This window comes from Scyliorhinus torazame, chromosome 2 (assembly GCF_047496885.1).
Source record: "Scyliorhinus torazame isolate Kashiwa2021f chromosome 2, sScyTor2.1, whole genome shotgun sequence".
NCBI classification, from domain to species: domain Eukaryota; kingdom Metazoa; phylum Chordata; class Chondrichthyes; order Carcharhiniformes; family Scyliorhinidae; genus Scyliorhinus; species Scyliorhinus torazame.
Genome location: NC_092708.1, coordinates 257461761 through 257487815, shown reverse-complemented (window position 1 = coordinate 257487815; position 26055 = coordinate 257461761). Strand labels below are relative to the sequence as shown.

Here is a 26055-nt window from a genome sequence, read left to right as displayed (position 1 = left end):
CCCTGTCCAAGTTGAGGATCCCGGCTTCTGATGGCCATTCAGTTGGAAAGTCCCAATCGGCAGACAGCAGGTGAGGCCTGCGTCAGGTTCAATTGCTTCCCACTCGCTGCCGCGGTCATTAAAAACACCTGCACAATGTCTGAGGTCACATCCCAAGAGAGGCCGCTTGGGTTTTGCATTTCTATGGCAATTTTCACAACCTGAGGGTTTCCTAAAGTACATCACAGAGTAACAGAGTACGACTGAAGTGTGGTCACTGCTGTAATGTAGGAAATGTGCCAGGCAGTTTGGGCACAGCAAGATCCCACAAAGAGCAATGCGACTTTTTTTTATAAATTTAGAGTACCCAATTCATTTCTTTTTCCAATTAAGGGGCAATTTAGTGTGGCCAATCCACCTACCCTGCACATCTTTTTGGGTTGTGGGGGAGAAACCCAGGCAAACTCAGGGAGAATGTGCAAACTCCACACAGACAGTGGCCCAGAGCTGGGATTGAACCTGGGACCTCGGCGCCATGAAGCAGCAGTGCTAACCACTGCACCACCATGCTGCCCCACAATGCGATTATGACCAGTTAACCGTTTTTGGAGATGCTGGTTGAAGGATGTAAATTGGCCAAGATACTGAGGGATAACTCCTCTACTCTGCTTCAAAAGAATACTGTGGGATCTATTACGTCCATCCGTGAGGGCAGATGAGGCATCCATGCTGCACTTGGGAGCGCCAGTATAGATGTCTGTGCCTCAGGTCTCTGGAGTGGAAATTGAACCCACGACCTTCTGACCCAGGGAGGAGCGTGGTACTCACGGAGCCCACTGCTGACACCACCGCACAATATTGGCAAACCACGGGAACTAGATCCCAGCTCATTGCTTCATTGGGAAAAGGGGAAAAAAACATTCCTCTCCTTAAACACCCACAGAAGACAACTCAGAGGGAGGCAGTACATCAAGTGGGCTTCGGCATGTCACCCGGTTGAACATATTTCCCGACAGATTGGGAACGTGCAGTCAAAGGCCCAGCCACACATTCAGAGCCATACTCTGACGGTGCAGCGCTCATTTTAGTCACCACTTCCATGGTTTCTGTTGCTCCAGCCAATGCTGAGATTGCAACACAACATTTACCTCAGTAAGCCTCAGTTGGGGGATGGAATGGCCCAGCGGACTGGAGTACTTACAATGATCTCCCAATATCCCTAAACCTTACGTGACCCTAGCTACAAGTCATGAAGTAATCAAAGCTGACTGGTGATCACCATAGTAAACTAAATACCTGCATTTGTATAGCACCTTTCACAACATCTAGTCATCCTAAAGTGCTTCAAAGCCAATACAGTCCTATTACTACTGTGATCTAAGCTCCTTAGACAGCACCTTCCAAACCCACAAGCACCAGCATCTGAGAGGAGAAGGGCGGACAACAGGTAGGAACATCACCACTTGGAAGTTCACCTCCAGGTTAATCACCATCCTGACTTGGAAATATATCGCCGTTCCTTCACCATCGCTGGGCCAAAGTCCTGGAACTCCCTCCCGAACAGCACTGTGGGTGTACCTATACCACATGGACTGCAGTGGTTTAAGAAGGCAGCTCACCACAACCTTCTGAAAGGCAATTAGGGATGGGCAATGAACGCTGGCCTGGCCAGCGACGCCAAGCGGAAAGGAATTTACAAAAACAACTGCAGGCAAAAAACAACTCCGGCTAAAGCAATGAGTGAAATAGTGAGATCACCTCTGATTGTAATGATGAGAATTGAGAGTTAAATATTGGTCAGGACACTGAGGAAGAACTAGCTTACGCTTCTTTGAAACGTTAACTTGGGGTAGACAGGAACGGAAATGCAAAAAGGAACAGTTGCCCTCTCCCCATGCTTTTGTTGAATTGAAAAAGACGCAATGCCTGAACCTGTTCTTTCTGCATGTGGAGGACAGGCCCTGAATTTGAAATTAAGTAGCTCTGAGCAGGCATAAATAACCTCACTGCAAGCCCAACTGATAATCTTTTTTGGTTGTTAGTGCATCCAAAAGATAGCACCTCTGACAGTGCAGCAACCTCTAGATAACACACTGGGAGCATCAGTCTAGATTTTGACTCATGTCCATGGATAGAATTTTACGCACCCAGCAAGGTGGGTCTGAGGCGGCGAGGGGAATAAAATTGAATGGACGAGATTTCCACTGGGAATACACTTCCTCAAACCCAGAAGCAATTTCATGCTTGGGCAGGCAGGGCCTCGGGCGAGAAACCCATCCATTCACTTGTTTAGGCCTTAAGTGGCCACTTAATGGCCCCAACCCACCCAGCCTCAATTTCTAGACTGGCAGGAGCGAGTCCAGGGAGGGTGGGTTGGGGAACCTTTCCCTCCGAGACCCCCTCCCTTTTCTGGCCCATCCCCCAATGTTGCGACCGACCTACTCCTAACACCGCCCCCATCTCCCTGGGCATCCCATATCTTCCTGCCCTCTGGACCTCCAGGCCTTACCTTTTCAAAGGCCCCAGGACTTAGTCCCAGGCAGAGCGCTGCAGTAGTGTGCCTGGCCAACAGCTCTCACAGATGGGACTTCCTTCCGAGGGTGGACGGAGGTCCCACCCACAGCCAATTAATGCTAAAGTGGGCTGTGAAATGGCAGTGGGAGTTCGAGAGCCGCTGGCTGTGCGTCGGGTGCCAACACTCGGGATGGCAAACGCTGATCGCTCGCCATCCTTCAGCTGCTCCTCTATGTAGTGAGAATTGAACCCACTCAGGTGACGGAATTCCTGTTGGGGTTTGCAGGATTACCTGATGCTGCTTAGCAATTCGTCCTCGCCTAGGTGCAGGCTGGTAGACTCTGCATCCTGCAACCTGTGGCCATCCTTCAGCCAGTGGATAGCGGGCATCACCGAGAACCCCTTTAATCGACATCCCATCTGAGTATTCATACCCAGTGAGGCTGTGACATTGGTGGGGTTGACCACAAACTCCAGCCCTGCCAAAAGAAAAGGAGATAAATAAGAAATTGCTCATGAAATATATGCTACTGAACATGCACATCAACTGATTTAAGCCAACTACAAGTGATTGGCTTACCCCCATACCCCTCCTGGGCTGTCTTCTGTCTTGTGAGAAAAGAGCACATTAATCTGACACTAAATAAATTGAGCAATATGGCTTATATTTCCTTCAACATGGGAGATTAACAGATGATCTAATTGAGATGAATAGATGCTAGGGGAGATAGAGAAAAACTATTTCCTATTGTGGCAGAGTCTATGGAAAGGGGGCAAAGCTTCAAAATAGAGCCAGGTAATTCAGGAGCGATGCCAGGAAGCACTTCTTCACACAGAGGAGTATGGAAAGCTCGCATTCTCCCCCCCAAAAAGGCTGCGGAGGCTAGTTTGGTAGCAATGGGGAGGATCAGTTGAAAATATCAGAAAGGAGCTTGATAGTTGAGTTTGAAGGTTACTGAATCACATCAGGCAGATGGATTGGATTGGATTTGTTTATTGTCACGTGTACCGAGGTACAGTGAAAAGTATTTTTCTGCGAGCAGCTCAACAGATCATTAAACACATGGGAAGAAAAGGGAATAAAAGAAAATACATAATAGGGCACCACAATGTATACAATGTAACTACATAAGCACCGGCATCGGATGAAGCATACAGGAGTGTAGTGTTAATGAGGTCAGTCCATAAGAGGGTCATTTAGGAGTCTGGTAACAGCGGGGAAGAAGCTGTTTTTGAGTCTGTTCGTGCGTGTTCTCAGACTTCTGTATCTCCTGCCCGATGGAAGAAGTTGGAAGAGTGAGTAAGCCGGGTGGGAGGGGTCTTTAATTGTGCTGCCCGCTTTCCCCAGGCAGCGGGAGGTGTAGATGGAGTCAATGGATGGGAGGCAGGTTTGTGTGATGGACTGGGCTGTGTTCACGACTCTCTGAAGTTTCTTGCGGTCCTGGGCCGAGCAGTTGCCATACCAGGCTGTGATGCAGCCTGATAGGATGCTTTCTATGGTGCATCTGTAAAAGTTGGTAAGAGTTAATGTGGACATGCCGAATTTCCTTAGTTTCCTGAGGAAGTATAGGCGCTGTTCTGCTTTCTTGGTGGTAGCATCGACGTGGGTGGACCAGGACAGATTTTTGGAGATGTGCACCCCTAGGAATTTGAAACTGCTAACCATCTCCACCTCATCCCCGTTGATGCTGACAGGGGTGTGTACAGTACTTTGCTTCCTGAAGTCAATGACCAGCTCTTTAGTTTTGCTGGCATTGAGGGAGAGATTATTGTCGCTACACCACTCCACTAGGTTCTCTATCTCCCTCCTGCATTCTGACTCATCGTTATTCGAGATCCGGCCCACTATGGTCGTATCGTCAGCAAACTTGTAGATGGTGTTGGAACCAAATTTGCCACGCAGTCGTGTGTGTACAGGGAGTAGAGTAGGGGGCGAAGTACGCAGTCTTGTGGGCCCCCGGTATTGAGGACTATTGTGGAGGAGCTGTTGTTGTTTATTCTTACTGATTGTGGTCTGTGGGTTCGAAAGTCGAGGATCCAGTTGCAGAGTGAGGAGCCAAGTCCTAGGTTTAGGAGCTTTGATATGAGCTTGGCTGGGATTATAGTGTTGAAGGCGGAGCTGTTGTCAATAAACAGGAGTCTGATGTAGGAGTTCTTGTTGTCGAGATGCTCTAGGCTGAGTGTAGGCCAGGGAAATGGCGTCTGCTGTGGACTGGCGGCGGCGGTATGCGAATTGCAGTGGATCAAGGTGTTCTGGGAGCATGGAGGTGATTTGCTTCATAACCAACCTCTTGACTTCATTACGACTGAATTCAGGGCCACCGGACGGTCATTGAGGCACGTTGCCTGGTTCTTCTTTGGCACCGGATGGTGGTGGTCTTCTTGAAGCAGGTGGGGACCTCTGAGTGGAGTAGGGACAGGTTAAAGATGTCTGCGAACACCTCTGCCAGCTGGTCCGCGCAGGCTCTGAGTGCACGACCAGGGATCCCGTCCGGGCCCGTCGCCTTCCGAGGGTTCACTTTCAGGAAGGCCGAGCTGACTTCGGAAGCTGTGATGGTGGGTATGGGTGAATTATGGGCTGCTGGGGCACTTGTTGGTTACCTGCCCGAACTGAGCATAGAACGCATTGAGTTAATCGGGGAGGGGTGCGCTGCTGCCAGAGACACGGCTCGGCTTCGCTTTGTAGCCCGTTATGTTGTTTAGTCCTTGCCACAACCGCCGAGAGTCTGTCTGTGACTCTAGCTTGGTTTGATATTCTCTCTTGGCATCTCGGATGGCTTTGCGGAGGTCATACCTGGATTTCTTGTATAGGTCTGGGTCGTCTGACTTGAATGCCTCAGATCTGTCCTTCAGTAGGGAGTCAATCTCGCGATTGAGCCATGGTTTCCGGTTGGGGAACGTACGTACTGCTTACTTTGGCACGCAGTCGTCCACACATTTGCTGATGAAGTCTGTGACGGTGGTGGCATACTCATTTAAATTGGTCACTGAGTTCTTAAATATGGACCAGTCCACTGACTCAAAGCAGTCACGTAAGAGCTCTTCTGTTTCCTCGGACCAGCACTGCAAGAACTTCTTAGCTGGATTCTCCCGCTTGAGTTTCTGCTTGTATGCCGGGAGAAGGAGCACCGTCTTATGGTCTGATTTCCCAAAGTGCGGTCGGGGGATGGAACGGTAGGCGCCCTTGATTTTTGAGTAGCAGTGGTCAAGAGTGTTGTCGCCACAGGAGATGTGCTGGTGGAATTTTGGCAGTACACTCTTGAGGTTGAACTTGTTGAAGTCTCCGGCCACGATGAACAAGGCTTCCGGGTGTTCTGTTTCGTAGTTGTTTATAACTGTGTATAGTTCGTCCAGCGCCTTCCTCACTTCTGCCTGGGGTGGGATGTCGACCTCTGCAATAATGGCTGAAGTGAACTCAGGTGGAAGGTAGTATGGCCGGCACTTCATGGTCAGGTATTCCAGGTCCGGGGAGCAGTAGGTCGCCAGGGTCGCCACATCCAAGCACCAGGAGGAGTTGATGAGGAGGCAAACCCCTCCACCGTTCGCTTTGCCTGATAACGCGGTGCAGTCCGCCCGATGAATTGAGAAGCCTTCAGGTTGTATGGCACAGATGGAGTTCAGATAAAGCTTAAGATAAGCTTAAGATGTGGGTGGCATAGTGGTTAGCACTACTGCCTCATAGCACCATGGACCTGGGTTTGATTCCGACCTGTCTGTGTGAAGTTTGCACATTCTCCCCATGTCTGCGTGGGTTTCCTCCGGGTGCTCCGGTTTCCTCCCCCAGTCCAAAGATGTGCTGTTAGGTGAATTGGCCATGATAAATTGCCCCTTAATGTGAGGTTTCAGGGCAGGTTATTGGGCCTAGGTAGGGTGGTCTTTCAAAGTGTTGGTGCGGACTCGATGGGTCAAATGGCCTCTTTCTGCACTGTAGGGATTCTACGAACGATCAGGCATGATCGAGTCAAATGATAGAAAAGGCTTCAGGGGCTGAACAGCCCCATACTGATCCTATATTCCTGTGTTCCAAAGCCCAAATTCAATCCCCATACTGAGCTAGCTTATCTCAGACCACAGGCCCACTTGATGCTCTGAATTGACCTCAGCACCCCTGGGCTGTGGCAGGCTCGGGACAGCATGGCAGTGGGGAGGAGGTGGAGTTGGCCTGGATTATCCTTCCTGACTCTTACCTAACAACGCTTTGTAGGGAAGTGTTTCATTGCCCCAGACCTTGAAGTTAATTGTCTAGAATAACACATGAAGAATAACCGCACGCAATATATCAACTGATAAACACAGCATTAATTAAGAGGTTCTCAATTGGATCTCTGGCCTTGTCTTCTTACTGGACCCTATGGTCCGAATGCTACTTGATGCTCTTTCCTGCTAGGTGTCAGCCCTGGCTCAGTGGTAGCACTCACGTCTCTGGGTCAGGGTGTTGTGGGATTCCAGAACCTTAGCAGCCTGGTACTCCAGTCTAGCGCTGAGAGAAGTGCCGCACTGCTGAAGGTGACAATGAATGGGGTATTAAGCCAAAGTTCTATCTGCCCTCTCAAGTGGACAGATTCAGCGGCTCCAATCAAACCTGTCCAATATTTATCCCTCTGAAATAGATCGCCGGTCTAACCTGGTCGTTAACATATTGCTGTTTGTGGGAACTTGCTCAACACAAATTGGCTGCTGTGTTTCCCACATTGTAACACCTCAAAAAGCACTGCATTCACTATGGGCGGCACAGTGGCACAGTGGGTAGCGCTGCTGTCTCACAGCACAAGGGAGCTAGGTTCAATTCCGACCATGGGTCACTGTCTGTGTAGACTTTGTACATTCTCCCTATGTCTGCATGGGTTTGCTCCGGTTTCCTCCCACAGTCCATCGATGTGCAGGCTAGGTGGGGTTGGTGGGGTGCTCTTTCAGAGGGTGGGTGCAGACTCGATGGAACAAATGGCCTTGCTCTGCACTGTAGGGATTCTACATTATTTTGGGATGCTCAGAGGTGTTTAAAGGACATTGTAGAAATCCATGGACAGGATTTTAGCTCGGTGTTTTCCAGTGGCAGAGGGAGCTCGCCATTGTTCTCCAGCGGGATCTTCGGGTCCAGTCGATGTCTGCGGTGTTTTGAATGGCTCACTCATGCCTGAAAGGGGAGTAGTGGCAGAAACCCTCAACTCATTCAAAAGGTGTCCAGGTGTGTACCTCATGTGCCGTAACCTGCAGGACCAAAATCTGGAAAGTGGGATTAAACTGGCTGGCTCTTTATTTAGCCGGCGCAGATACGATGGGCCGAGTGGCCTCTTTTGGCGACATAAACTTTCAGTGATTCTGTAACTCGTTGTAGGGGGTTACCATCGATGGGGCCGGAAGAAACCACTCGTGGCAACTCCGAAAATCCCATCCCACATAATTCCTTACTTCAAGAACCTCTCTGTGGAGGAGTGGCAAACCTCTACGTACTTTAAATGAAGAGGAATCACAATCACAAAGCAAACTCAGCAAATGTGGCATTCAGGGAAAACCTTGGGTACGGTTAAGAAGTTTGCGGAGTTTGGGGGAAGGGCACTAGGATGAAGCGGCAGAGAGAATGTCAAGGCTTGCAACAACTGGAAGAAACAAATAGCAGTAGAATAAAGAGTAGGTCACAATTAGGGAGGGATCAGTGGGGAGGAAATGTGAGGCAGTCGATGATGGGTTTAGAGTGCATGTTTGTAAATGCAGGTCAACCTGGCCGGGATTTTCCTGCCCTGCCCACTGCCGGGATTTTCCTGTCCTGCCCACTGCCGGGATCTTCCTGTCCTGCCCACTGCCGGGATCTTCCTGTCCTGCCCACTGCCGGGTTCTTCCAGCCCTGCCAAAAGTCAATGGATTTCTGGCTGGCTCGTCACATCCCCGTGGATCCTGCCTGGTGGGGCTGGAACACCCTAGCCAAGATTAGGGAGTTGCTGGCTCAAATATTCTTGTCGGAATATGATATAACACAATAACAGACTTGAACAAGGGGAGGAATGGGTCCCTTATATTCCTGGCTAGAATGAGGAAGCTAGAGAAGGCAAAGGGGAGTATGTGGGTGGTGGCAATATTGATCATTGATACTGGACAGAATTCTTTCCCAGATATGGGAGCAGCAATGAAGGCCGGCGTTTTGCAAGCTGACAGGCTGGTTTTCCGCACTAACCCACCCCATCACCCGGGCCAGGGGGCGGGATCAGAGGTCGAAGGGCGGCCCGCCAACAAGCGAGGGGCAGGCAACTGAGATTGAAGGTCTTTTAAGACCTGTTATCAGAGGCCAACTGGAATTTCCCATTTGGCTTATGACCCCTGCACCAGTTCACCTTCCACAATGGTGGACAGGCATTTTTCAAATAGTTTTGTTAGGTTTGCTAAGAGGACACTACCAGTTAGAATCACCCTCTTTTTGCCTTACCTGCCACTGCAGGGTACAGTTCCTTCTCTGTGGGGGGCCTCCGAATTGCCTGACAAATGCACAATGAAGGGAAAACCGCTGCCAGCCAGAGTGACTGCTCCAGACACAACATGGGCTTACGGGGTCCCTGACATCAGGGTCCCCACCCCAGAACCCAAACTCCTGCCTACTGTTCCAGCACAAGAAAGGAATGATGTTCTTGAAGGCTCAAAGACAAATTGGGTTCAAATTTTGGAACAACAGAGGAGATGATACACTGCTGAGTTTATGCTTTAGACCAACAAAAAGTGAGAAGGAGATAGAGTATAAAGTCTATTTTAATAGCTCAAACCTATTGAAAAATACCTTTAAGCCCAATGCCACTTCCGGCAAATTGTTGAAGAATTGTTTTTGCTGATTAACCAATTGTTACACATTGGCTGATTCTCTGTTACTGAGGGAAAGTAAAGTCAAACTTACAGACACAGTCTTCCAATACGCCTAAGCTGGAAAAGTGGGTGCCAGTGGGCTGGAGGGTTGCAAATGTTACAATTCTGCTCAGAAAGGGATGAACTCGGCAATTACAGGCTTGATGGCCTAGTATTGCTGGTGGTGGGGAAGCTCTCGGAGGTAAGAATCTGGGATAAAGTTCACTGCCACTTGGAAAAACATGGGTTAATAAAGGAAACTTTGCTTGGATTTGTTACAAATTGTGTTTGACTAACTTGATTAATTTATTTGATGGAGTGGGTGTGAGTTGATGCTGTGTATGTGAATTTTCAAAAATGGTTTGATAAAATACCGCATTGTGAACCTGTTAACAATATTGACGTGGGGAGGATTGAAGGGGCAGGATCTGTGTGGATACAAAATTGGCAACAGAAAGCAGAGAGTGGTGAAGGGATGTTTTTCAGACTGGAAGGTAATGTGCAATGGTGTCCCCAGAGATCGTTACTGGAACCAATTTTCCCTGTAAAATGTTGCTATGGACAGCCAGACTTTTCCATGTTCCGTACCTTTAAAGTGTCACCCCAGCAGGTGCGGAACGAGGCCTGCATTGTAATCTCCAGGTTGCTGCGCAACCATGCATACACGCAGTTTAGTGAGAACACTGCTCTGCTCTTTTTGACGTATGACCTGGACTTGGCCACAAATGACCTAATTTCAAAATTTGCACTGGAAGTCAGAAATGTAGTCGACAGTGAGAGGAAGAATAAAAGTCATGAGGAAGACATAGTATTGGCAGACCTGCAGCAGATGGAATTCAGCGCAAAGAAGTGTGAAGTGATTCATTCCAGTAGGAAGATTGAGGAGAGAGAGTAGAAACTAATTGGTACTATTTTAAAAGGGGTGCAAAAAAGACAAACCTGGCAGTGTGCATACAACAGGCCAGCATGGCTAGTTGGCAAGTCTGTTAGAAGGGCTTTATAAAGAGAAACAATTGGGTACAAAAGCAAAGAAGTTATGCTCGATCTTTATAAGACGGCATATCGTTCTCAGCTAGAAGTTTTTGGAATTCTCTACCCAAGAAGGCTGTGGTAGCTCAGTCATTGAGTATATTTATGGTACTGTTAGATTTCTGATTAGTAATAAGGTAAAGGGTTATGGGGACGTGTTCGATCAGCCATGATCGTATTGGATGGGGGAACCAGGCTGAAAGGCCTACTCCATTTTCAATGTTCTGAGAATATCATGTTGAATTCTGGGTACCGCAATCAGGAAGGATGTCCAGGCATTGAAAGGGTGCCAGAGAGATATACTACAGTGGTACTGGGGATGAAAGATTTTCATGTGAAGAGAATCTGGAGCTGTTCTCCTCTGAGCACGGAAGATTAAGGGGGCATTTGAAGATGTTACTCAAATTCCTGAGGCATTTTGACAGAATAATTAATGAAAAATTGTTTCCAATGGCAGAGAAGTTGGTGACCAGAGGAAGCAGAATTATAGTCACTGGTATAAGAAGCAAAGGGATGGGGGGTGGGAAATAAACATTTAAAGCAACAAGTCATTATGAGCTGGAATGCACTGGCTGAAAGGGTTTGGGAGTTCGTTAATAAAGGGGATTGGAGAAATGCTTGAAAAGAAGGAATTTGGAGATAGTGTGATCAATTGGATGATCCGATCAAAGAGGCGGCACAGACGTGTTGGATGGAACTTTTCACCCCACCCCCGTGGCGTGTTTTGAGGAGGCGGCTTGCCATTGGCTGGTGTCAGGATCTTCCGGTCCCGCCTGAGTAAACGGGTTTTCCCGTTGTTCACACCCTCCGCCGCCGGGGAATTTGTGGCAGGGGGGCTTACTGCCAGTGGGAACGGCCAGAAAACTTCAGCCAATGAGTCAATGACCCCCTTCTGTCTTTTATCAATCTATTGTCCAATGAAAGGTAGAAAACAATAGGTATTTTTTGAGGAAATACAACAGGGTGGGAGTACCCAGTGTGATGCTCCAGGGCTCGGTGCTGGGACCAATCCCGTTTCCGATTTACATAAATGGATGCTGAAACGTAAGATAAAATGGTCAAATTTGCAGATGATAGTAAAGCAGGGGTAGAGGGAATGGAATTGGATGTGGTAGCTCAGAAATTACACAATGGGTTGGAAAAAATAAGCAAGAACAATGGCAGGACAGATATAACAAGGCAACTACTATGTGGTCGGAAAAAATGGATGATCGTCATACTCCAAGAATGCTTTGAAATAGCTGAGGATATATATGAAAGTTTGCTCGGAATATTGGTAGACTTGCATCTTAAAATATACAACAATCAACAAAATCAGTTAGCTCAAAATATATACGGCGCATATGACGGTCGCAAGGATGAGTAGGTTCTTTGAGGGGGTGGAGGATAGGTGTCGGTGGTGCATGGGGAGGTCTGCGAATCACATACATATGTTTTCGGCATGTCCGAAGCTAAAGGGGTTCTGGCAGGGGTTTGTGCACCTAATGTCTGAGGTGCTGGGGGTGGAGGTGGCCCCGGGTCCAGAGGTGCCGATATTCGGGGTGTCAAAAAACCTGGGAGTCCGGGGGGTGAGAGAGTTTGATGTTTTGACCTATTCCTCCCTTCATGCTCGGGTGGAGGGACTCGGAGCCGCCGAAAGCGGGGGTGTGGGTGAGTGGCCTGGCGGAATTCCTGAGGCTGGAGATGGTCAAGTTGAGGGGGGCCAGTCGATGGATTTACTCGGAGGTGGAAGCCATTTGTTGATTTCTTTAAGGAGGTTTGAGGGGTCAGCGAAGGGGGTGAATGGGGTTGGTAAAGTGTTAAAATGGGGAAGGCAGGATGGGAGAAGGGGGCGGTATTAGGGGAGTGGGTGTTAGTTGTTTATCATGTTTGGTTGTTCTTTTGCTTTTGTTTGTTTATATGAAAATGCCTTGAATAAAATATTTTATAAATCAGTTAGCTTAGAGTGTCATTCTCATAATACTAAAGTTATGCATTGGATTCCAGTGCTCGCCATGTATCCTGCATTGCAAGGAAGGTCAAAAACAGGCAACAAGGCTTCCTCCCTCAGCTGATGAATCAGTACTCCTCCCTATTGAACACCACTTCGATGAAACACTGAGGGTAGCAAGGGCGCAGAATGTACTGTGGGTGGCGGTTTCAATGTCCATCACCAAGAGTGGCTCGGTAGCACTACTGAGCTGTGCTGGCCAAGTCATAAAAAACATACTGCCAGATTGTGCCAACAGAATGTGGTGGGGGAACCAACAAGAGAGAAAAACCTATTTGACCTTGCCCTCGCCAATTTACCTGTTGCAGGTGCATCTGTCCACAATAGTATGGATATAAGCGACCACTGTACAGTCCTTGTGAAGACAAGGTCCCATCTTCACACTGAAAATGCCCTCCAACGTGTTGTGTGGCATGGCTACTGTGCTAAATGAGATAGATTCAGAACAGCTCAAAACCGGGCATCGATGTGGGCCATCAGCAGCAGCAGAATTCTGTCCAGCCACAATCTGTAACCTCATGGCCCGGCATATCTCTTACTCTACCATTACCACCCAAATGAGGGGATCAACCATGGTTTAATGGCGGGCGGCATGGTGGCGCAGTGGGTTAGCCCTGCAGACTCACGGCGCCGAGGTCCCAGGTTCGATCCCGGCTCTGGGTCACTGTCCGTGTAGAGTTTACACATTCTCCCCATGTTTGCGTGGGTTTCGCCCCCACAACCCAAAGATGTGCAGGGTAGGTGGATTGGCCACGCTAAATTGCCTCTTAATTGGAAAGAAAATGAATTGGGTACTCTAAATTTATTTTTCAAAAGCATGGTTTAATGAAGAGCGCAGGAGAGCATGCCAAGAGAAGCACCAGGCATACCTAAAAATGAGGTGTCAATCTGGTGAAGCTACAACAGGACGATTTGCATGCCAAACAACATAAGCAGCAAGTGATAGACAGAGTTAAGCAATTCCACAACCAATGAATCAGGTCTAAGCCCTGCAGTCCATAAGACATAAGACATAGGAGCGGAAGTAAGGCCATTCGGCCCATCGTGTCCACTCCACATTCAGTTGTGAATGGTGGTGGACAATTAAACAACTAACAGGCGGAGGAGGTTCCACAAATATCCCCATCCACAATGATGGAGTAGGCCAGCACATCAATGAAGGTGGAAGCATTTGCAACCATCTTCAGCCAGAAGATCCAGGTGGATGATCCATCGCAGCCTCCTCCAGAGGTTCCAGCAACACATTGCCAGTCTTTAGTCAATTCGATTCAGTCCAGCTGAAGGCACTGGATACTGAGAAGGCTATGGAGCCCTGACAAGATCCCAGCAATAGTACTGAAAGACTTGTGCTCCAGAATAGCTGCACCCCTATCCAGGCTGCTCCATTACACCTACAAAATGGACCCATGATGTGGAAAATTGTCCACAAAGGTCAGGACAAATCTAACCCAACCAATTCCAGCCCTTTTAGTCTACTCTCCATCATCAGTTAAGTGATGGAAGAAGCAGTCCACACTACTATCAAGTGGCACTTACTCAGCAATAACCTGCCCACTGACGCTCAGTTTGGGCTCCACCAGGGCCACTCAGCTCTTGACCTCATTAAAGCCTTGTTCCAAACATGGACAAAAGATATGAACTCAGGAGGGGAGCTGAGAGTGACTACCCTTAACATCAAGGAAGCATTTGACCGAGTATGGCATTAAGGAGTCCTTGCAAAACTGGAGTCAATGGGAATCAGGGGGCAAACTCTCCACCGGTTGGAGTCATACCTGGCACAAAGGAAGATGATTGTGGTTGTTGGAAGCCAATCATCTCAGCTCCAGGACATCACTGTCGGAGTTCCTCAGGATAGTGTCCTGGGTCCAACCATGTTCAGCCGCTTCATCAATGACCTTCCTTCCATCATAAGGTCAGAAGTGAGGATGTTCCAGATTATTACACAATGTTCAACACAATTTGTGACTCCTCAGATACTAAAACAGTCCATGTCCAAATGCAGCAAGACCTGGATAAAATTCAGGTTTGGACTGATAAGTGGCAAGTAACATTCTTGTCACAATAGTGTCAGGCAAGATTATCTTCAACTAGAGAACATCTAACCTTGGGATTCAATGGCATTATCATTAATTAATCCCCTACTGTCAACATCCTGGGGGCTATCATTGACCAAAACCTGAACTTTACTATTAACATCCTGGGGGCTAACATTGACCAAAACCTGAACTTTACCTGGTACGTCAATACCTTGGCTACAAATGCAGGTTAAAGGCATGGAATTCTACGGTGAACTCACCTTCTCACCCAAAGCTGTTTACCATCTACAAGGCACAAGTCAGAAGTCTGGTAAAAACTGGGCGGCATGGACTGGTTGGGCCGAAGGGCCTGTTTCCATGCTGTAAACTTCTATGATTCTATGATTCTATGATGGAATATTCTCCATTTGCCTGGATGAGTGCAGCTCCAACGACACTCAAGAACACCATGCAGGACAAATCAGCCCACTTGATCAGTACCCCATCCACCAATTTAAATATTCACACCCTCCACCAATGCACAGTGGCCACAGTAAGAGGTCTTACAACACTATATTAAAGTCCAACAGGTTTGTTTGGAATCACTAGCTTTCGGAGTGCAGCTCCTTCCTCAGGTGAAGGAGCTGTGCTCCGAAAGCTAGTGATTCCAAACAAACCTGTTGGACTTTAACCTGGTGTTGTAAGATCTCTTACTGTGCTCACCCCAGTCCAACACCGGCATCTCCCCCTCATGCACAGTGACAGCAGTGTGTACTGTATACAAGATGCATCGCAGTAATTCACCAAGGATCCTTCAACAGGACCTTTCAAATATACGACTTCTACCACCTAGAAGGCCAAAGGCAGCAGACACATGGGAACACCACCACCTGCAAGTTCCCCTCCAATCCACACACCATCCTGAATTGGAACTATATTGCCGTTCCTTCTCTGTTACTGGGTCAAAATCCTGGAACTTCCTACCTAACAGCACTGTTGGTCTACCTACACCACATGGACTGCAGCAGTTTAAAAGGTGACTCAGCAACAATTAAGGATGGGCAACTAATGCTGACTTTGCCGAAGCCCATAAAATATATATTTTTTAATGCTTTGCCTCAGTTCTAGTCAACACAATGTTGAACTATATAGCCTGAATAGAATACAAGTCAAAGGATGGCATAATCCAATTGTATGGTCAGACCATGCCCTGGGTTCCATTCTGGTCACTGAGACACAAGGGAGATGGATGTTCCAAGTGGTCAAGTCTTGGAGGCCTGAGTCATAAGGAACAATTTGGACTTCCAGCCTTGGAAGGAGACCTCTATGAGACAATCTTATAACGGGGGATGAGGCTGTCTGATAGGAAGCTGTCTGAGTAAATGAGATGAACAGTAGAAATTCAGTGATTACAAGGGGTTCAATGATTAGGGGGATTGATTGCATTTTTTTGCAGCCAGGATCAAGAATCCTGAAGGATATGTTGGCTAGCAGGGTAAGGGACATCTCAAAATACCTGGAAAGGATAGGGATGGGGCAGCACGGTAGCTTCACAGCTCCAGGGTCCCAGGTTCAATTCTGGGTTGGGTCACTGTCTGTGTGGAGTCTGCACATCCTCCCCGTGTGTGTGTGGGTTTCCTCCGGGTGCTCCGATTTCCTCCCACAGTCCAAAGATGTGCATGTTAGGTGGATTGGCCATGATAAATTGCCCTTGGTGTCCAAAATTGCCCTCAGTGTCCAAAATTGCCCTTAGTGTTGGGTGGGGTTACTGGGTTATGGGGATAGGGTGGAGGTGTTGCCCTTGGGTAGGGTGCTCTTTCCAAGAGCCGGTGCAGACTCGATGGGCCCAATGGCCTCCTTCTGCACTGTAAATTGTATAAAAAATTTCTATGAAAAATTATTGGGGTCCGTGTTCAAACCAGCAACGTAGGGCAGGAGAGGAAAGAGTTCCTGTTTCGACAGCATCACGAGTTAGGAACTAAAATGAGAAGCAAAACTTCAGAAGTAATAAACTCAGGATCATTACCTGAGCTAAGTACAAATTATAACCGGGACACACAGATTAGGAAAGTTAACATTTGGCTAAAGGAGTGGTGTGGGAAACTGGGCTTTCAATTAATGCAATGTTGGCTGTATGGTACCTGAAGCAAGCTGGGTCCAAGGTCGTGATAGAATAAGATAACTAGGGCTATAAATAAGACTATAATAACATGGGGTAGGGAGGGAATGGTTTGAACTTACAGAAATCTGACAACAAAAGAATCAGGAAAAGAGAGCAAAGGACAAATTAAAGGGAGGGGTAAACACAAATGGCCAGCGATCAGAAAAAGTCTTATAGAATAAAGATTTTGAAAAAGTAAAAACAGTGATAGAGGAATAAGAAAGGAAGACCAAAACATGTCGACAAAAAGATCAGCATTGGTAACGAAAGATTGCAGCATGTAACACAAATAGGAAAGTAGAAAGAAGGTGGAGCTGATTTACTCGTCAAAGGTCATACAACAGAAGTAGGAAAACGGATATAACCAGCAATAAGATAAGTACAGAATCCATATAGATTGCAGGAATAATAATCATGAGGGAGTTCAATTACACCTATATTAAACTGGCAGGGAGAACATAAGAACATAAGAACTAGGAACAGGAGTAGGCCATCTGGCCCCTCGAGCCTGCTCCGCCATTCAATGAGATCATGGCTGATCTTTGTGGACTCAGCTCCACTCTCCGGCCCGTACACCATATCCCCGAATCCCTTTATTCTTTAGAAAGAAGCGAAAGAAGAAAAGGGAATTGAGTTTTTAGTGTATACAGGCCTCCTTTCTCACTAAGTATCTAAGCAGTCCAAGGAGGCAGGAATTACTGCTGGATCTTGTTGTGGGTAATGAATCAGAACAGTTAGAAGTAAGTGTAGGGGAGCATCTTAGTAGTAGTAATCACAACGAAGTGAAGCTCATAATTAGGAGTGAGAGTGACATAAAAGGGACAAAAACAGCAGATGTCTTTTAAAGGGTAGTCAACAGAGATCAAGAGAAACACAAAGCACCAAAAGTCAAAACCATGCAATTTAATTGTGGAGGTACTGTAAATGAATAAAGGACTAGACAGCACTGAATATAAAGAAAAAAAACAATAACAGCTTCTTATTGAAGAGAACTAAAGAGAAGAACAAAAACTTCAGAGAGAGGTTTTTCAAAACCATTGGGAAGACAAAGAGAAATTATGAAATCAAATTATCAAAAAATATAATAATTATATTTCCCAGATACACAGGTAGGGGCGAGATGTTTAGACAGGAGTGAAGATTCTGTCAGAAAGGCCACAGTTGCATATTTCCTCACTCACTGTGAAGATTTGGTAGGTTCCCCATCCAGATGTCTGACAGATTAGCAGTCCTGACTTGTGCTCAGGCTCAGGAGCATTCCGGAACAGGATGCAGCTACAAGTAAGAGGCCTACAGCTGCTAGTGGGATCATGGGGATGGCCCCAGGTGAGGATCTGATCCTTGACCCTCTGGGGTACTGATCCCTGACTGCAGCAGACGGGATCAGAGAGGCAGCAATCTGAAACCTGGTGGGGTATTTGCTGATTGGTTGTGGGCAGAGGAAGGGGGGGGGGGTTCTATAGGGAGCCATTATTGGGGGAGTTTGGGGGGCTAGGCAACAGCACTTACCTACACCCAGAAACTCTTGCCTCACCTACTTTCAGCTGCTGAGGTCTGGGAGTCACAACCAGCCAGAGTTAAGCTTGGCAGGTTAAAGGCAGGTTTGAAATTGGTTTAAACATCCCACCAAACTGGGAGACTAGAGTAAACACTGAGGGAGTGTTTGCTCTAGTCTCCCAGCCCCGTCCGTTTCTGAGGGTTAAAATATCGATCATAAGTTAAAAAAAAGATTAACGTCGAGATGGAGCCAACAAAGGATGAGCAAGAGAAACTCACCAGTAATGATATAAGTATTTGAAGAACTACGTCATCTCCATTTTTACGAAAAAGGTTTGAAAAATAAAATAGATACTTCACTCAAATAGAGGATAGAGGACGAGCTTAAAAATATTAGCACTCTTAGATTAATGGAAGGAAATAACTGAAGAACTAGCAATGCTAAGATAGGATTAGACCCCCCCCTAGGTCCAGATGGCAAACGCCCACATATACTCATGGAAACCAGGCAAGTTGTAGCAGGCCATTCGTTTATAAATATATAAAAGTTGTGTTGTGCCAGGGGACTGGTAAACAGCTAATGTTGTTCCAATGTACAAAAGGGGATATAAGTGAAAACCTGGGAACTATAAGCCGTCAGCTGAACATAAACGGCAGGAAAAATGCTGGAATCCATAATGGGGAAAAAGTGCTAGCAGAGGATCTGGTGATAGAGAACATCATTTTTTTAAAAAGAGCCAGCATGGATTCCAAATATTGAAGGCATGCTTAATTAACTTGGAATAATTAGCTTTGGAGCAGCGAAAGAAATGAGGGAGAAAAAACAAGATGGCGGAGGGCGGAGATCGAGCAGCATGGGGGCCGGAGCAGCAGGAGTTTCTCAGGCGCTGCGTGGAGGAGCTTAAGAAAGAGGTGCTGGCACCACTGCTGACGGCGATCGAGGGGCTGAAGGAGACCCAGAAGGCCCAGGAGGTAGAGATCCGAGAGGTGCGGGAAAAAGCCACCGAGAACGAGGACGAGATCATGGGCCTGGCGGTGAAGATGGAGGCGCACGAGGCGCTGCACAAGAGGTGGGCCGAAAGATTCGAGGACCTGGAGAACAGGTCGAGGAGGAAGAATCTTCGGATTCTGGGTCTCCCTGAAGGGGTGGAGGGGGCCGATGCCGGGGCCTATATGAGCACGATGCTCCATCCGCTGATGGGTGCGGAGGTCTCTCCGAGACCTCTGGAGCTGGATGGGGCTCATCGGGTCCTGGCGAGGAGACCCAAGGCCAACGAGCCGCCAAGGGCGATAGTGGTGAGGTTTCATCGTTTCGTGGACAGGGAGTGTGTCCTGAGATGGGCCAAGAAGGAGCGGAGCAGTAGATGGGAGAATGCGGTGATCCGAATCTACCAGGACTGGAGCGCAGAGGTGGCAAAGAAGAGAGCTGGCTTTAATCGGGCCAAGACAGTGCTGCATAGAAAGAGGGTGAGATTCGGAATGCTGCAGCCAGCACGACTGTGGGTCACATTTAAGGATCGACACCACTACTTCGAAACGCCTGAGGAGGCTTGGACCTTTATCCAAACTGAAAAATTGGACTCAAACTGAGGGTCTGTGGCTGTGGGGGGGGATGTTGATTGTATACAGAGTTCTAACTATGTGTAAGGAATGTTCCACGGGTGGGGCGATGGATGGGGATGGGAGAAGAGATTTGATGGGGAGACTATGGGGAATGTGGCTGGTTTGGGGGCGCCAATTGGGTTGGAGGAGCTGATTAAAGGACTGGGGAGCATGCAGGCGGGGAAGGCCCCGGGATCAGATGGGGTCCCGGTTGAGTTCTACAGGAAGTACGTAGACCTGTTAGCCCCGTTGCTGGTGAGGACTTTCAATGAGGCAAGGGAGGGGGGGACCCTGCCCCCGACAATGTCTGAGGCGATGATCTCTTTGATCCTGAAGCGGGATAAGGACCCACTGCAATGTGGGTCGTATAGGCCGATTTCGCTCCTTAACGTGGATGCTAAGTTGCTGGCAAAAGTGCTGGCTACGAGGATAGAGGACTGTGTCCTGGGGGTGATTCACGAGGACCAGACGGGATTTGTAAAGGTCAGGCAGCTAAACGCCAATATGCGGAGGCTCCTAAACGTGATAATGATGCCATCGGTGAAGGGAGAGGCGGAGATAGTGGCAGCGATGGACGCGGAGAAGGCCTTTGACCGAGTAGAGTGGGAGTATCTCTGGGAAGTGTTGCGGAGGTTTGGGTTTGGGGAGGGGTTTATCAGTTGGGTTAAGCTCCTATACAGAGCCCCGGTGGCGAGTGTGGTTACGAATCGGCGGAGGTCGGAGTATTTTCGGCTGTATCGAGGGACGAGGCAGGGGTGCCCCCTGTCCCCCCTGTTGTTTGCATTAGCAATTGAACCTTTGGCCATGGCATTAAGGGAGTCCAGGAAATGGAGGGGGGTGGTCCGAGGGGGAGAGGAACATCGAGTGTCGCAGTATGCAGACGACTTGTTGCTGTATGTGGCGGATCCAGTGGAGGGGATGGTGGAGGTCATGCAGATCCTAAGGGATTTTGGGGACTTCTCGGGCTATAAGCTCAGGTGTGAGGGTCTCAGTGGAGTGAGGGCTGGGACAACATTGATCCTTGACCTCCCCATCTGTACCACATTGAATCCAGGTTCTCCCAGTCGGTCAGACTAACTCCTGAAGAATTAGCTCTGCCGAGTGCAGGGAAGTCAAAGCCATTTTGTTTAATGGGGGGTATTGGCACAAGCAAGGACTAGCTGTGGTTGCGTGACATGCTCTAAACCTGAGGCCCGCTCCTCCCCCACTCCCTCAGTGGCTCTCAGCACAGCACCGTTTTTATAGGTGCACTCTGAGCTGTATGAAGCAAGTGCCCATATGACTCATCAGAGCTGCACCCATTTCCGTGTCTCTTATCTGCAACAAGTAAGATAAGGAAGCAGGGAATAAGTCACATTTTGTGGTCATCAAACTTGTTTCTTTGTCAGGCCATTGACCCTCTATTTTCCTTCACAATTTTCCGTCCCCCTACCCAATTGGTGCTGCTCACTGGGTAGAAGTCTCATCTCTGTGTTTGAATGCTGACAGGCAAAGCACCACTCCAAAGACTCAGCACAACATCCAGGCCTGCACTCTGGCACAAAATTGAGGGAGTGCTGCACTGTCAGAGGTGCTGGGCAGGATTCTCCGGTCGCCCAGTCCCGTGTTTCTCAGTGGCATGCTACTTGTCCACGAGATTTCTCACTGAAGCCGCACTACGTCACCGGGTAACCGACGGACGGGGGTTGTGGAAGGGAAGTTAATGAGTTACCAATTTAGAGGCATGCTGGGAATATTGACTATATTTTAACCTTATAATGCTTTTGAGTGAAAATAAGTAGGTCAAGTAATGTAAACCAAATACTGCTTAGTATGTTGTACTCGGCCTTATTATGATAATAAGTTGTTCTTCCGAAGGACAACAAAATGCGTACTCAAATTGTTTTTAAACCAAGGGCAAAACATTCATATTTCCTCTTGCGTATGTTCCCAAGCTTTATCTCTTCAAAGTTGTTTATTTCACACTATAAATATAATGGTTTTCTACTGCATAACTCAGAGTGCACTGCACTAGCTTTTGCAGCTGGAACACTCTCTCTCCACAAATATATTTGTGTCAATAAATTTCCTTAAATCGAGCCTCGAGGAATTTGTCTTTATTATGATTTCCACGACAGGGGTACAATGCCAACGGGAAAAGAGAATCTCAATGTCCAGAAAATTCCAGGCGCCGTCTTTTGGATAACTGTCTTCTCAGGTGGCACTATTCTGAAGAAGAGCAGGAAAGTCCTACCCCCCCGCCTGCCCCCCCCATCTCCGGTGTTCTAATTAATACTTATCCTACAAGGCTGTAAGTGCAGCATAGGTTCATGGTGGAACTCACGAGCATCAGGCAGTTCTGAAACCGCACCCTCATAGCCTCAGATATTTAATTGTCAGTGAAGAATGATCCAATTGGGGCAGTGGGGTCTGCTTGCTTTCTGATTGGCGGCTTCACAATGGGGCTGGACATGCTGGTTGACCAATAGCTGATCAATGGGTGGGAGATTGTAGGTGGGGTGATCGGAGGTGGGGGTCACGTGATTACCAGCGTTGGCAAGCCCTACCTGAAAGTGCTGTCAGGCACGACACAGTTGGCACAAGGTAGATTTACTCTGCATCTTGGCCAATTTAGTAGGCCACCAGATAAATCTGAATCAAGTAGGTGAAAAAAAGCTAAGTTTATTGCAAAGCAATTATATTTATAATATACATCAGATCCCAGCCGTGTCTGCTCTGTTGGTTCAATACCTGGCTGACTTTATATAGAACATCATGAATTTCCTCGGATACCCCGCCCACTTAGTGTACTCAACGAGACTTACGGGAGACTGGTTACTCCAACCCTGTAGGTCTTGTGCAGGTTATAACATTCCTCCCAAAGTTCAAAGACACTTCTGACGACTGTGGAGTGGGAGGGAGCCAGACTTGCGTCACTTGTCACTCTGGGTCCTGCACTTGCAGCATTGGATCAGGCGGCATATATCTGGACGGCGAATGCCGTCTCCATCCGGAACGCTGTGGTGAGGTACTGCCTGAGGTTGCTGCACTGCTTTCTCCCCGCTGGGAGAGTTCCGATGCCTGAGTCTCCATGTCGGAATCCATTATCAGTGACCTCTCTGATTTTGGCAACTTGTCCCTCTTTGGAGTGATGCTCTAGTCTCGACTGGCATCGGAATTGGTTTAACTGCAATTGTTCTTTCCCGAGGAGTTTTTTGTAAGACTGGTCTCCTGGACCTTATGTGATCGATGTGTTTTTTTCATGACACAATGCCTGAACTTGATATGATACCTGCCCTGTCTGGTGGATGACTGTTCCTGAGATCCACTGGCCGTCTACAAAGTTTCGAACATAGGCTGCGCCACCTGTCTCAAACAGTCGGGTTGGCTTTCCTCTGTCTGGGCAATGCCCTTGCTGCTCCTGGCTCCAGTGCACTTTCCCGCCAGTATCATGGAAAGCATGACTAAGGCGGTTTCAAAGCATTCAGCCGGTGCTACTCCGGTCATGGCCTGTGGAGTGGTCTGATAGCAGAATAAGAATCTCGCCAGTCTTGTGTCAATTGACCCCAAAGTCTGCCTTTTCAGGCCTTGTTTGAGTGTCTGTTCCGCCCATTCCACCAGCCCGTTGGAAGCCGGGTAATATGGATGTGTCGCACCCCATTCGCCTTCATGAACCCTGTGGATTTCTCATTGGTGAAGTATGTTCCATTGATGGTCACCAACATCTCTGGGATACCAGGCATACTGAAAGACAGGCGCACTTTCTCAATGGTCGCCTTCGAGGTGGTCGGCGACATTCTGTGGACTTCCAATCATTTAGAGTGGCATCTATCAGGAGTAGAAACATTGAACCTTGAAAGGGACCAGCAAAGTCAGTGTGTAACGCACACTTACGGTCATCCTGGCCATTCCCATGGGTGAAGAGGCACGGCTGGCGGAAGCTTCTGTAGTTCCTGACAAACAACGCACTGCTGGGCTACCATTTCTATGTCTGCATCCAGGCCCAGCCATCAAACATAGCTGCGGGTGAACATTCTCAATTTGGACACTCCTGTATGCAGGTCCCTCAAGATCGGGTCTTACCCAGGACGACGACACGCATTCCCACAAAAGGATGCCTTCCTTCACGCTAAACTCGCACAATCTTGTCAAGGATGCCTGTAACTTGTTGGGCAGTCTTCTACGCTGACTCCCGTACAGGACTATGTGTCAAACTTTCGAAAGGACCGGTCGGTTGGTGTCTACTCACAGGTTTGGGACGCTGTAACGGGCAATAAGTGCATAAAATTGAGCATGGCCACAACCTCGTCAGTCCCTGGAGGAGAAGGGGTTCCCATCAGCAAAGGCAGTTGACTCAACACCTCCATGTTCACAATCTGGGTACCAGGACAATGCACAAGTGAGTACTCAAAGCAGCCAGCAGGAGGGCCCCACACTGTCCTGGCAGAGGCGATGGGCGGAATTGCTTTGTCTTCTTTGAAAAGACCCAGCAGTGGTTTGTAGTCCATGACGATCGTGAATTGTCGACCATACACATATTGGTTGAATTTCTTCATGATGAGGACAACAGCCAGACCATCTTTCTCAATTTGCGCATAATTGCACTCGGCCGCGGTCAATGTCCGGGAGGCAAAAATGATTGGCCTCTCTGTGCCATCTTCCATGTGATGCGACGAAATGGTGCCAATACCGAACAGTGACATGTCACACATAGTTGTTTTGCGTTAACAATCCTGAGGAAGGGACTTCCGGTGGCGGCTATGAACGAGTAAGTCGCACATTTGGTGGCTCCCGCTATGGTCTGACCTTTGGACCTTTCCCTCCGTTTTTCTACGGGACTAGAATTGTAAAACGGATGTTAGTGGCCATTGTTTACTGAATTCCCACTGGAGAGAAGCACTAGAAGTGTTCGTAAGGGCAGAAACAACAAGACAGAGCAGGCTTGGGCTGAAGCTGCAACAGGAGACAGCATGGTGGAGGTTCGGACCTCGGGCTTGTCGACCCAGCAGTCTATGGAGCAGCTGATGCAAGTCATTCAGGAAGGCTTTGCTATGCAGAAATGGGACTGCTTGGGCCCGATAAAAGAGTCGATTGAGCGGTTGGAGCATAGATTGGACGCCCAAGATCGGGCGATCCAGAAGGTGGAGAAGGCGCTGGCTGAGCAGGAGGAACATCAGACTACGGTGGAGCTGGAGGTGGGGATGCTGAGGGACCAGCAGAAGAAGCTCCTGGAAAGGTGGAGGACCTAGAGAATAGGTCCTGCCGGCAGAACCTAAGAATCGTCGGGCTCCCGGAGGGGTCCGAAGGAACGGATGCTGGGGCATACGTCGCAGACATGTTTGTGAAGCTGCTGGGGGATGGGGCATTCTCCCGGGCCTTGGAGGTGGATAGGGCTCACAGAGCACTCGCGAGGAAGCCACAAATGGGAGACTCCCTGAGGGCGATGGTGGTGAGATTCCACAGGTTCTCGGATAAGGAGCGTATTCTGCAGTGGGCCAAGCAGACACGGAGCTGCAAATGGGACAGTAGCATCCTGCGGGTTTACCAGGACATGAGTGTAGAGGTGGGCAGGAGGAAAGCAGGCTTTTGCGAAAAAGAAAGAGCTGGGGATGGATTGAGAACTTTTGAACTTGGCTGCAACGTTCAAGTTTTTTCTTTTTGTTTCTTTGTTTTTGGTAAAAAGTTTCTTGTTTTGCTTTTCATGGAAGATGTTTGTGATGCTGTTTGCATTGATTTGGAACCAGCAGTACAGCTGAGTGAGTTAAGGTTTTCATTTGCACTGTTGGGGATGGAGGTGTGCTTGTTTTGATCTTGGTGTTTTTTGGTTGGGCAATTGTGTGGGGATTGTTTGATGTTGGAGTTTGTTTGTATGAGTGGGGGGGAGGTGGGGAGGGAACAATAGGTGGGAGACTATCTGGGCCGGGGATGGGGCCACCAAGCTAGCTAGGCGAGCTAGCTCTCGGAAGCGCGGTGGGGGGTGTGCATATGTTTGGTTTAGTAAAGGGGTTGGGTTACAGGGTGTTGTTACTGGGGGGGGAGGGGGGTGAATGTTCTGCTGGTGAGGGAGGGACTTGGGCTGAGGGACAGAGAGGAGGTTGGGGGCGGGGGCTGCCTGGGGATGGACCGGTGGAGGCACGGAGCACGGGCTGGAGCTGGGCCTAAAAAAGGGGATGGCTGATCGGCAGAGGGGGGGGGCGGGGGGCAATGAGCCCCCCAACTAGGCTGATCACCTCGAATGTTAGAGGGTTAATTGGGCCGGTCAAAAGGGGACGTGTGTTCGTGCATCTTAGGGGACTGAAGGCGGACGTGGTAACGTTGCAGGAGACGTGCCTTAGAGTAACGGACCAGGTTAGACTGAGGAAAGGCTGGGTCAGTCAGGTCTTTCACTCGGGGCTAGATTCAAAGACTAGAGGGGGTCGCGATCCTGATCAATAAGCGGGTGGTGTTTGAGGCGGGTAGAATAG

The 26055-nt window shown here is 48.5% G+C and overlaps 1 protein-coding gene across 2 annotated transcripts in view; it reads right to left on the bottom strand.

The window, feature by feature from the left end:
• tyro3 (TYRO3 protein tyrosine kinase) overlaps window positions 1-26055 on the bottom strand; it is a 535899-nt gene that overhangs the window by 492181 nt on the left and 17663 nt on the right. For both annotated transcript variants that reach the window (XM_072486187.1, XM_072486188.1), the window contains exon 2: window positions 2786-2972. In XM_072486187.1, the coding sequence (XP_072342288.1) occupies window positions 2786-2972 (187 nt within the window). The remainder of the gene's footprint in view (window positions 1-2785; window positions 2973-26055) is intronic.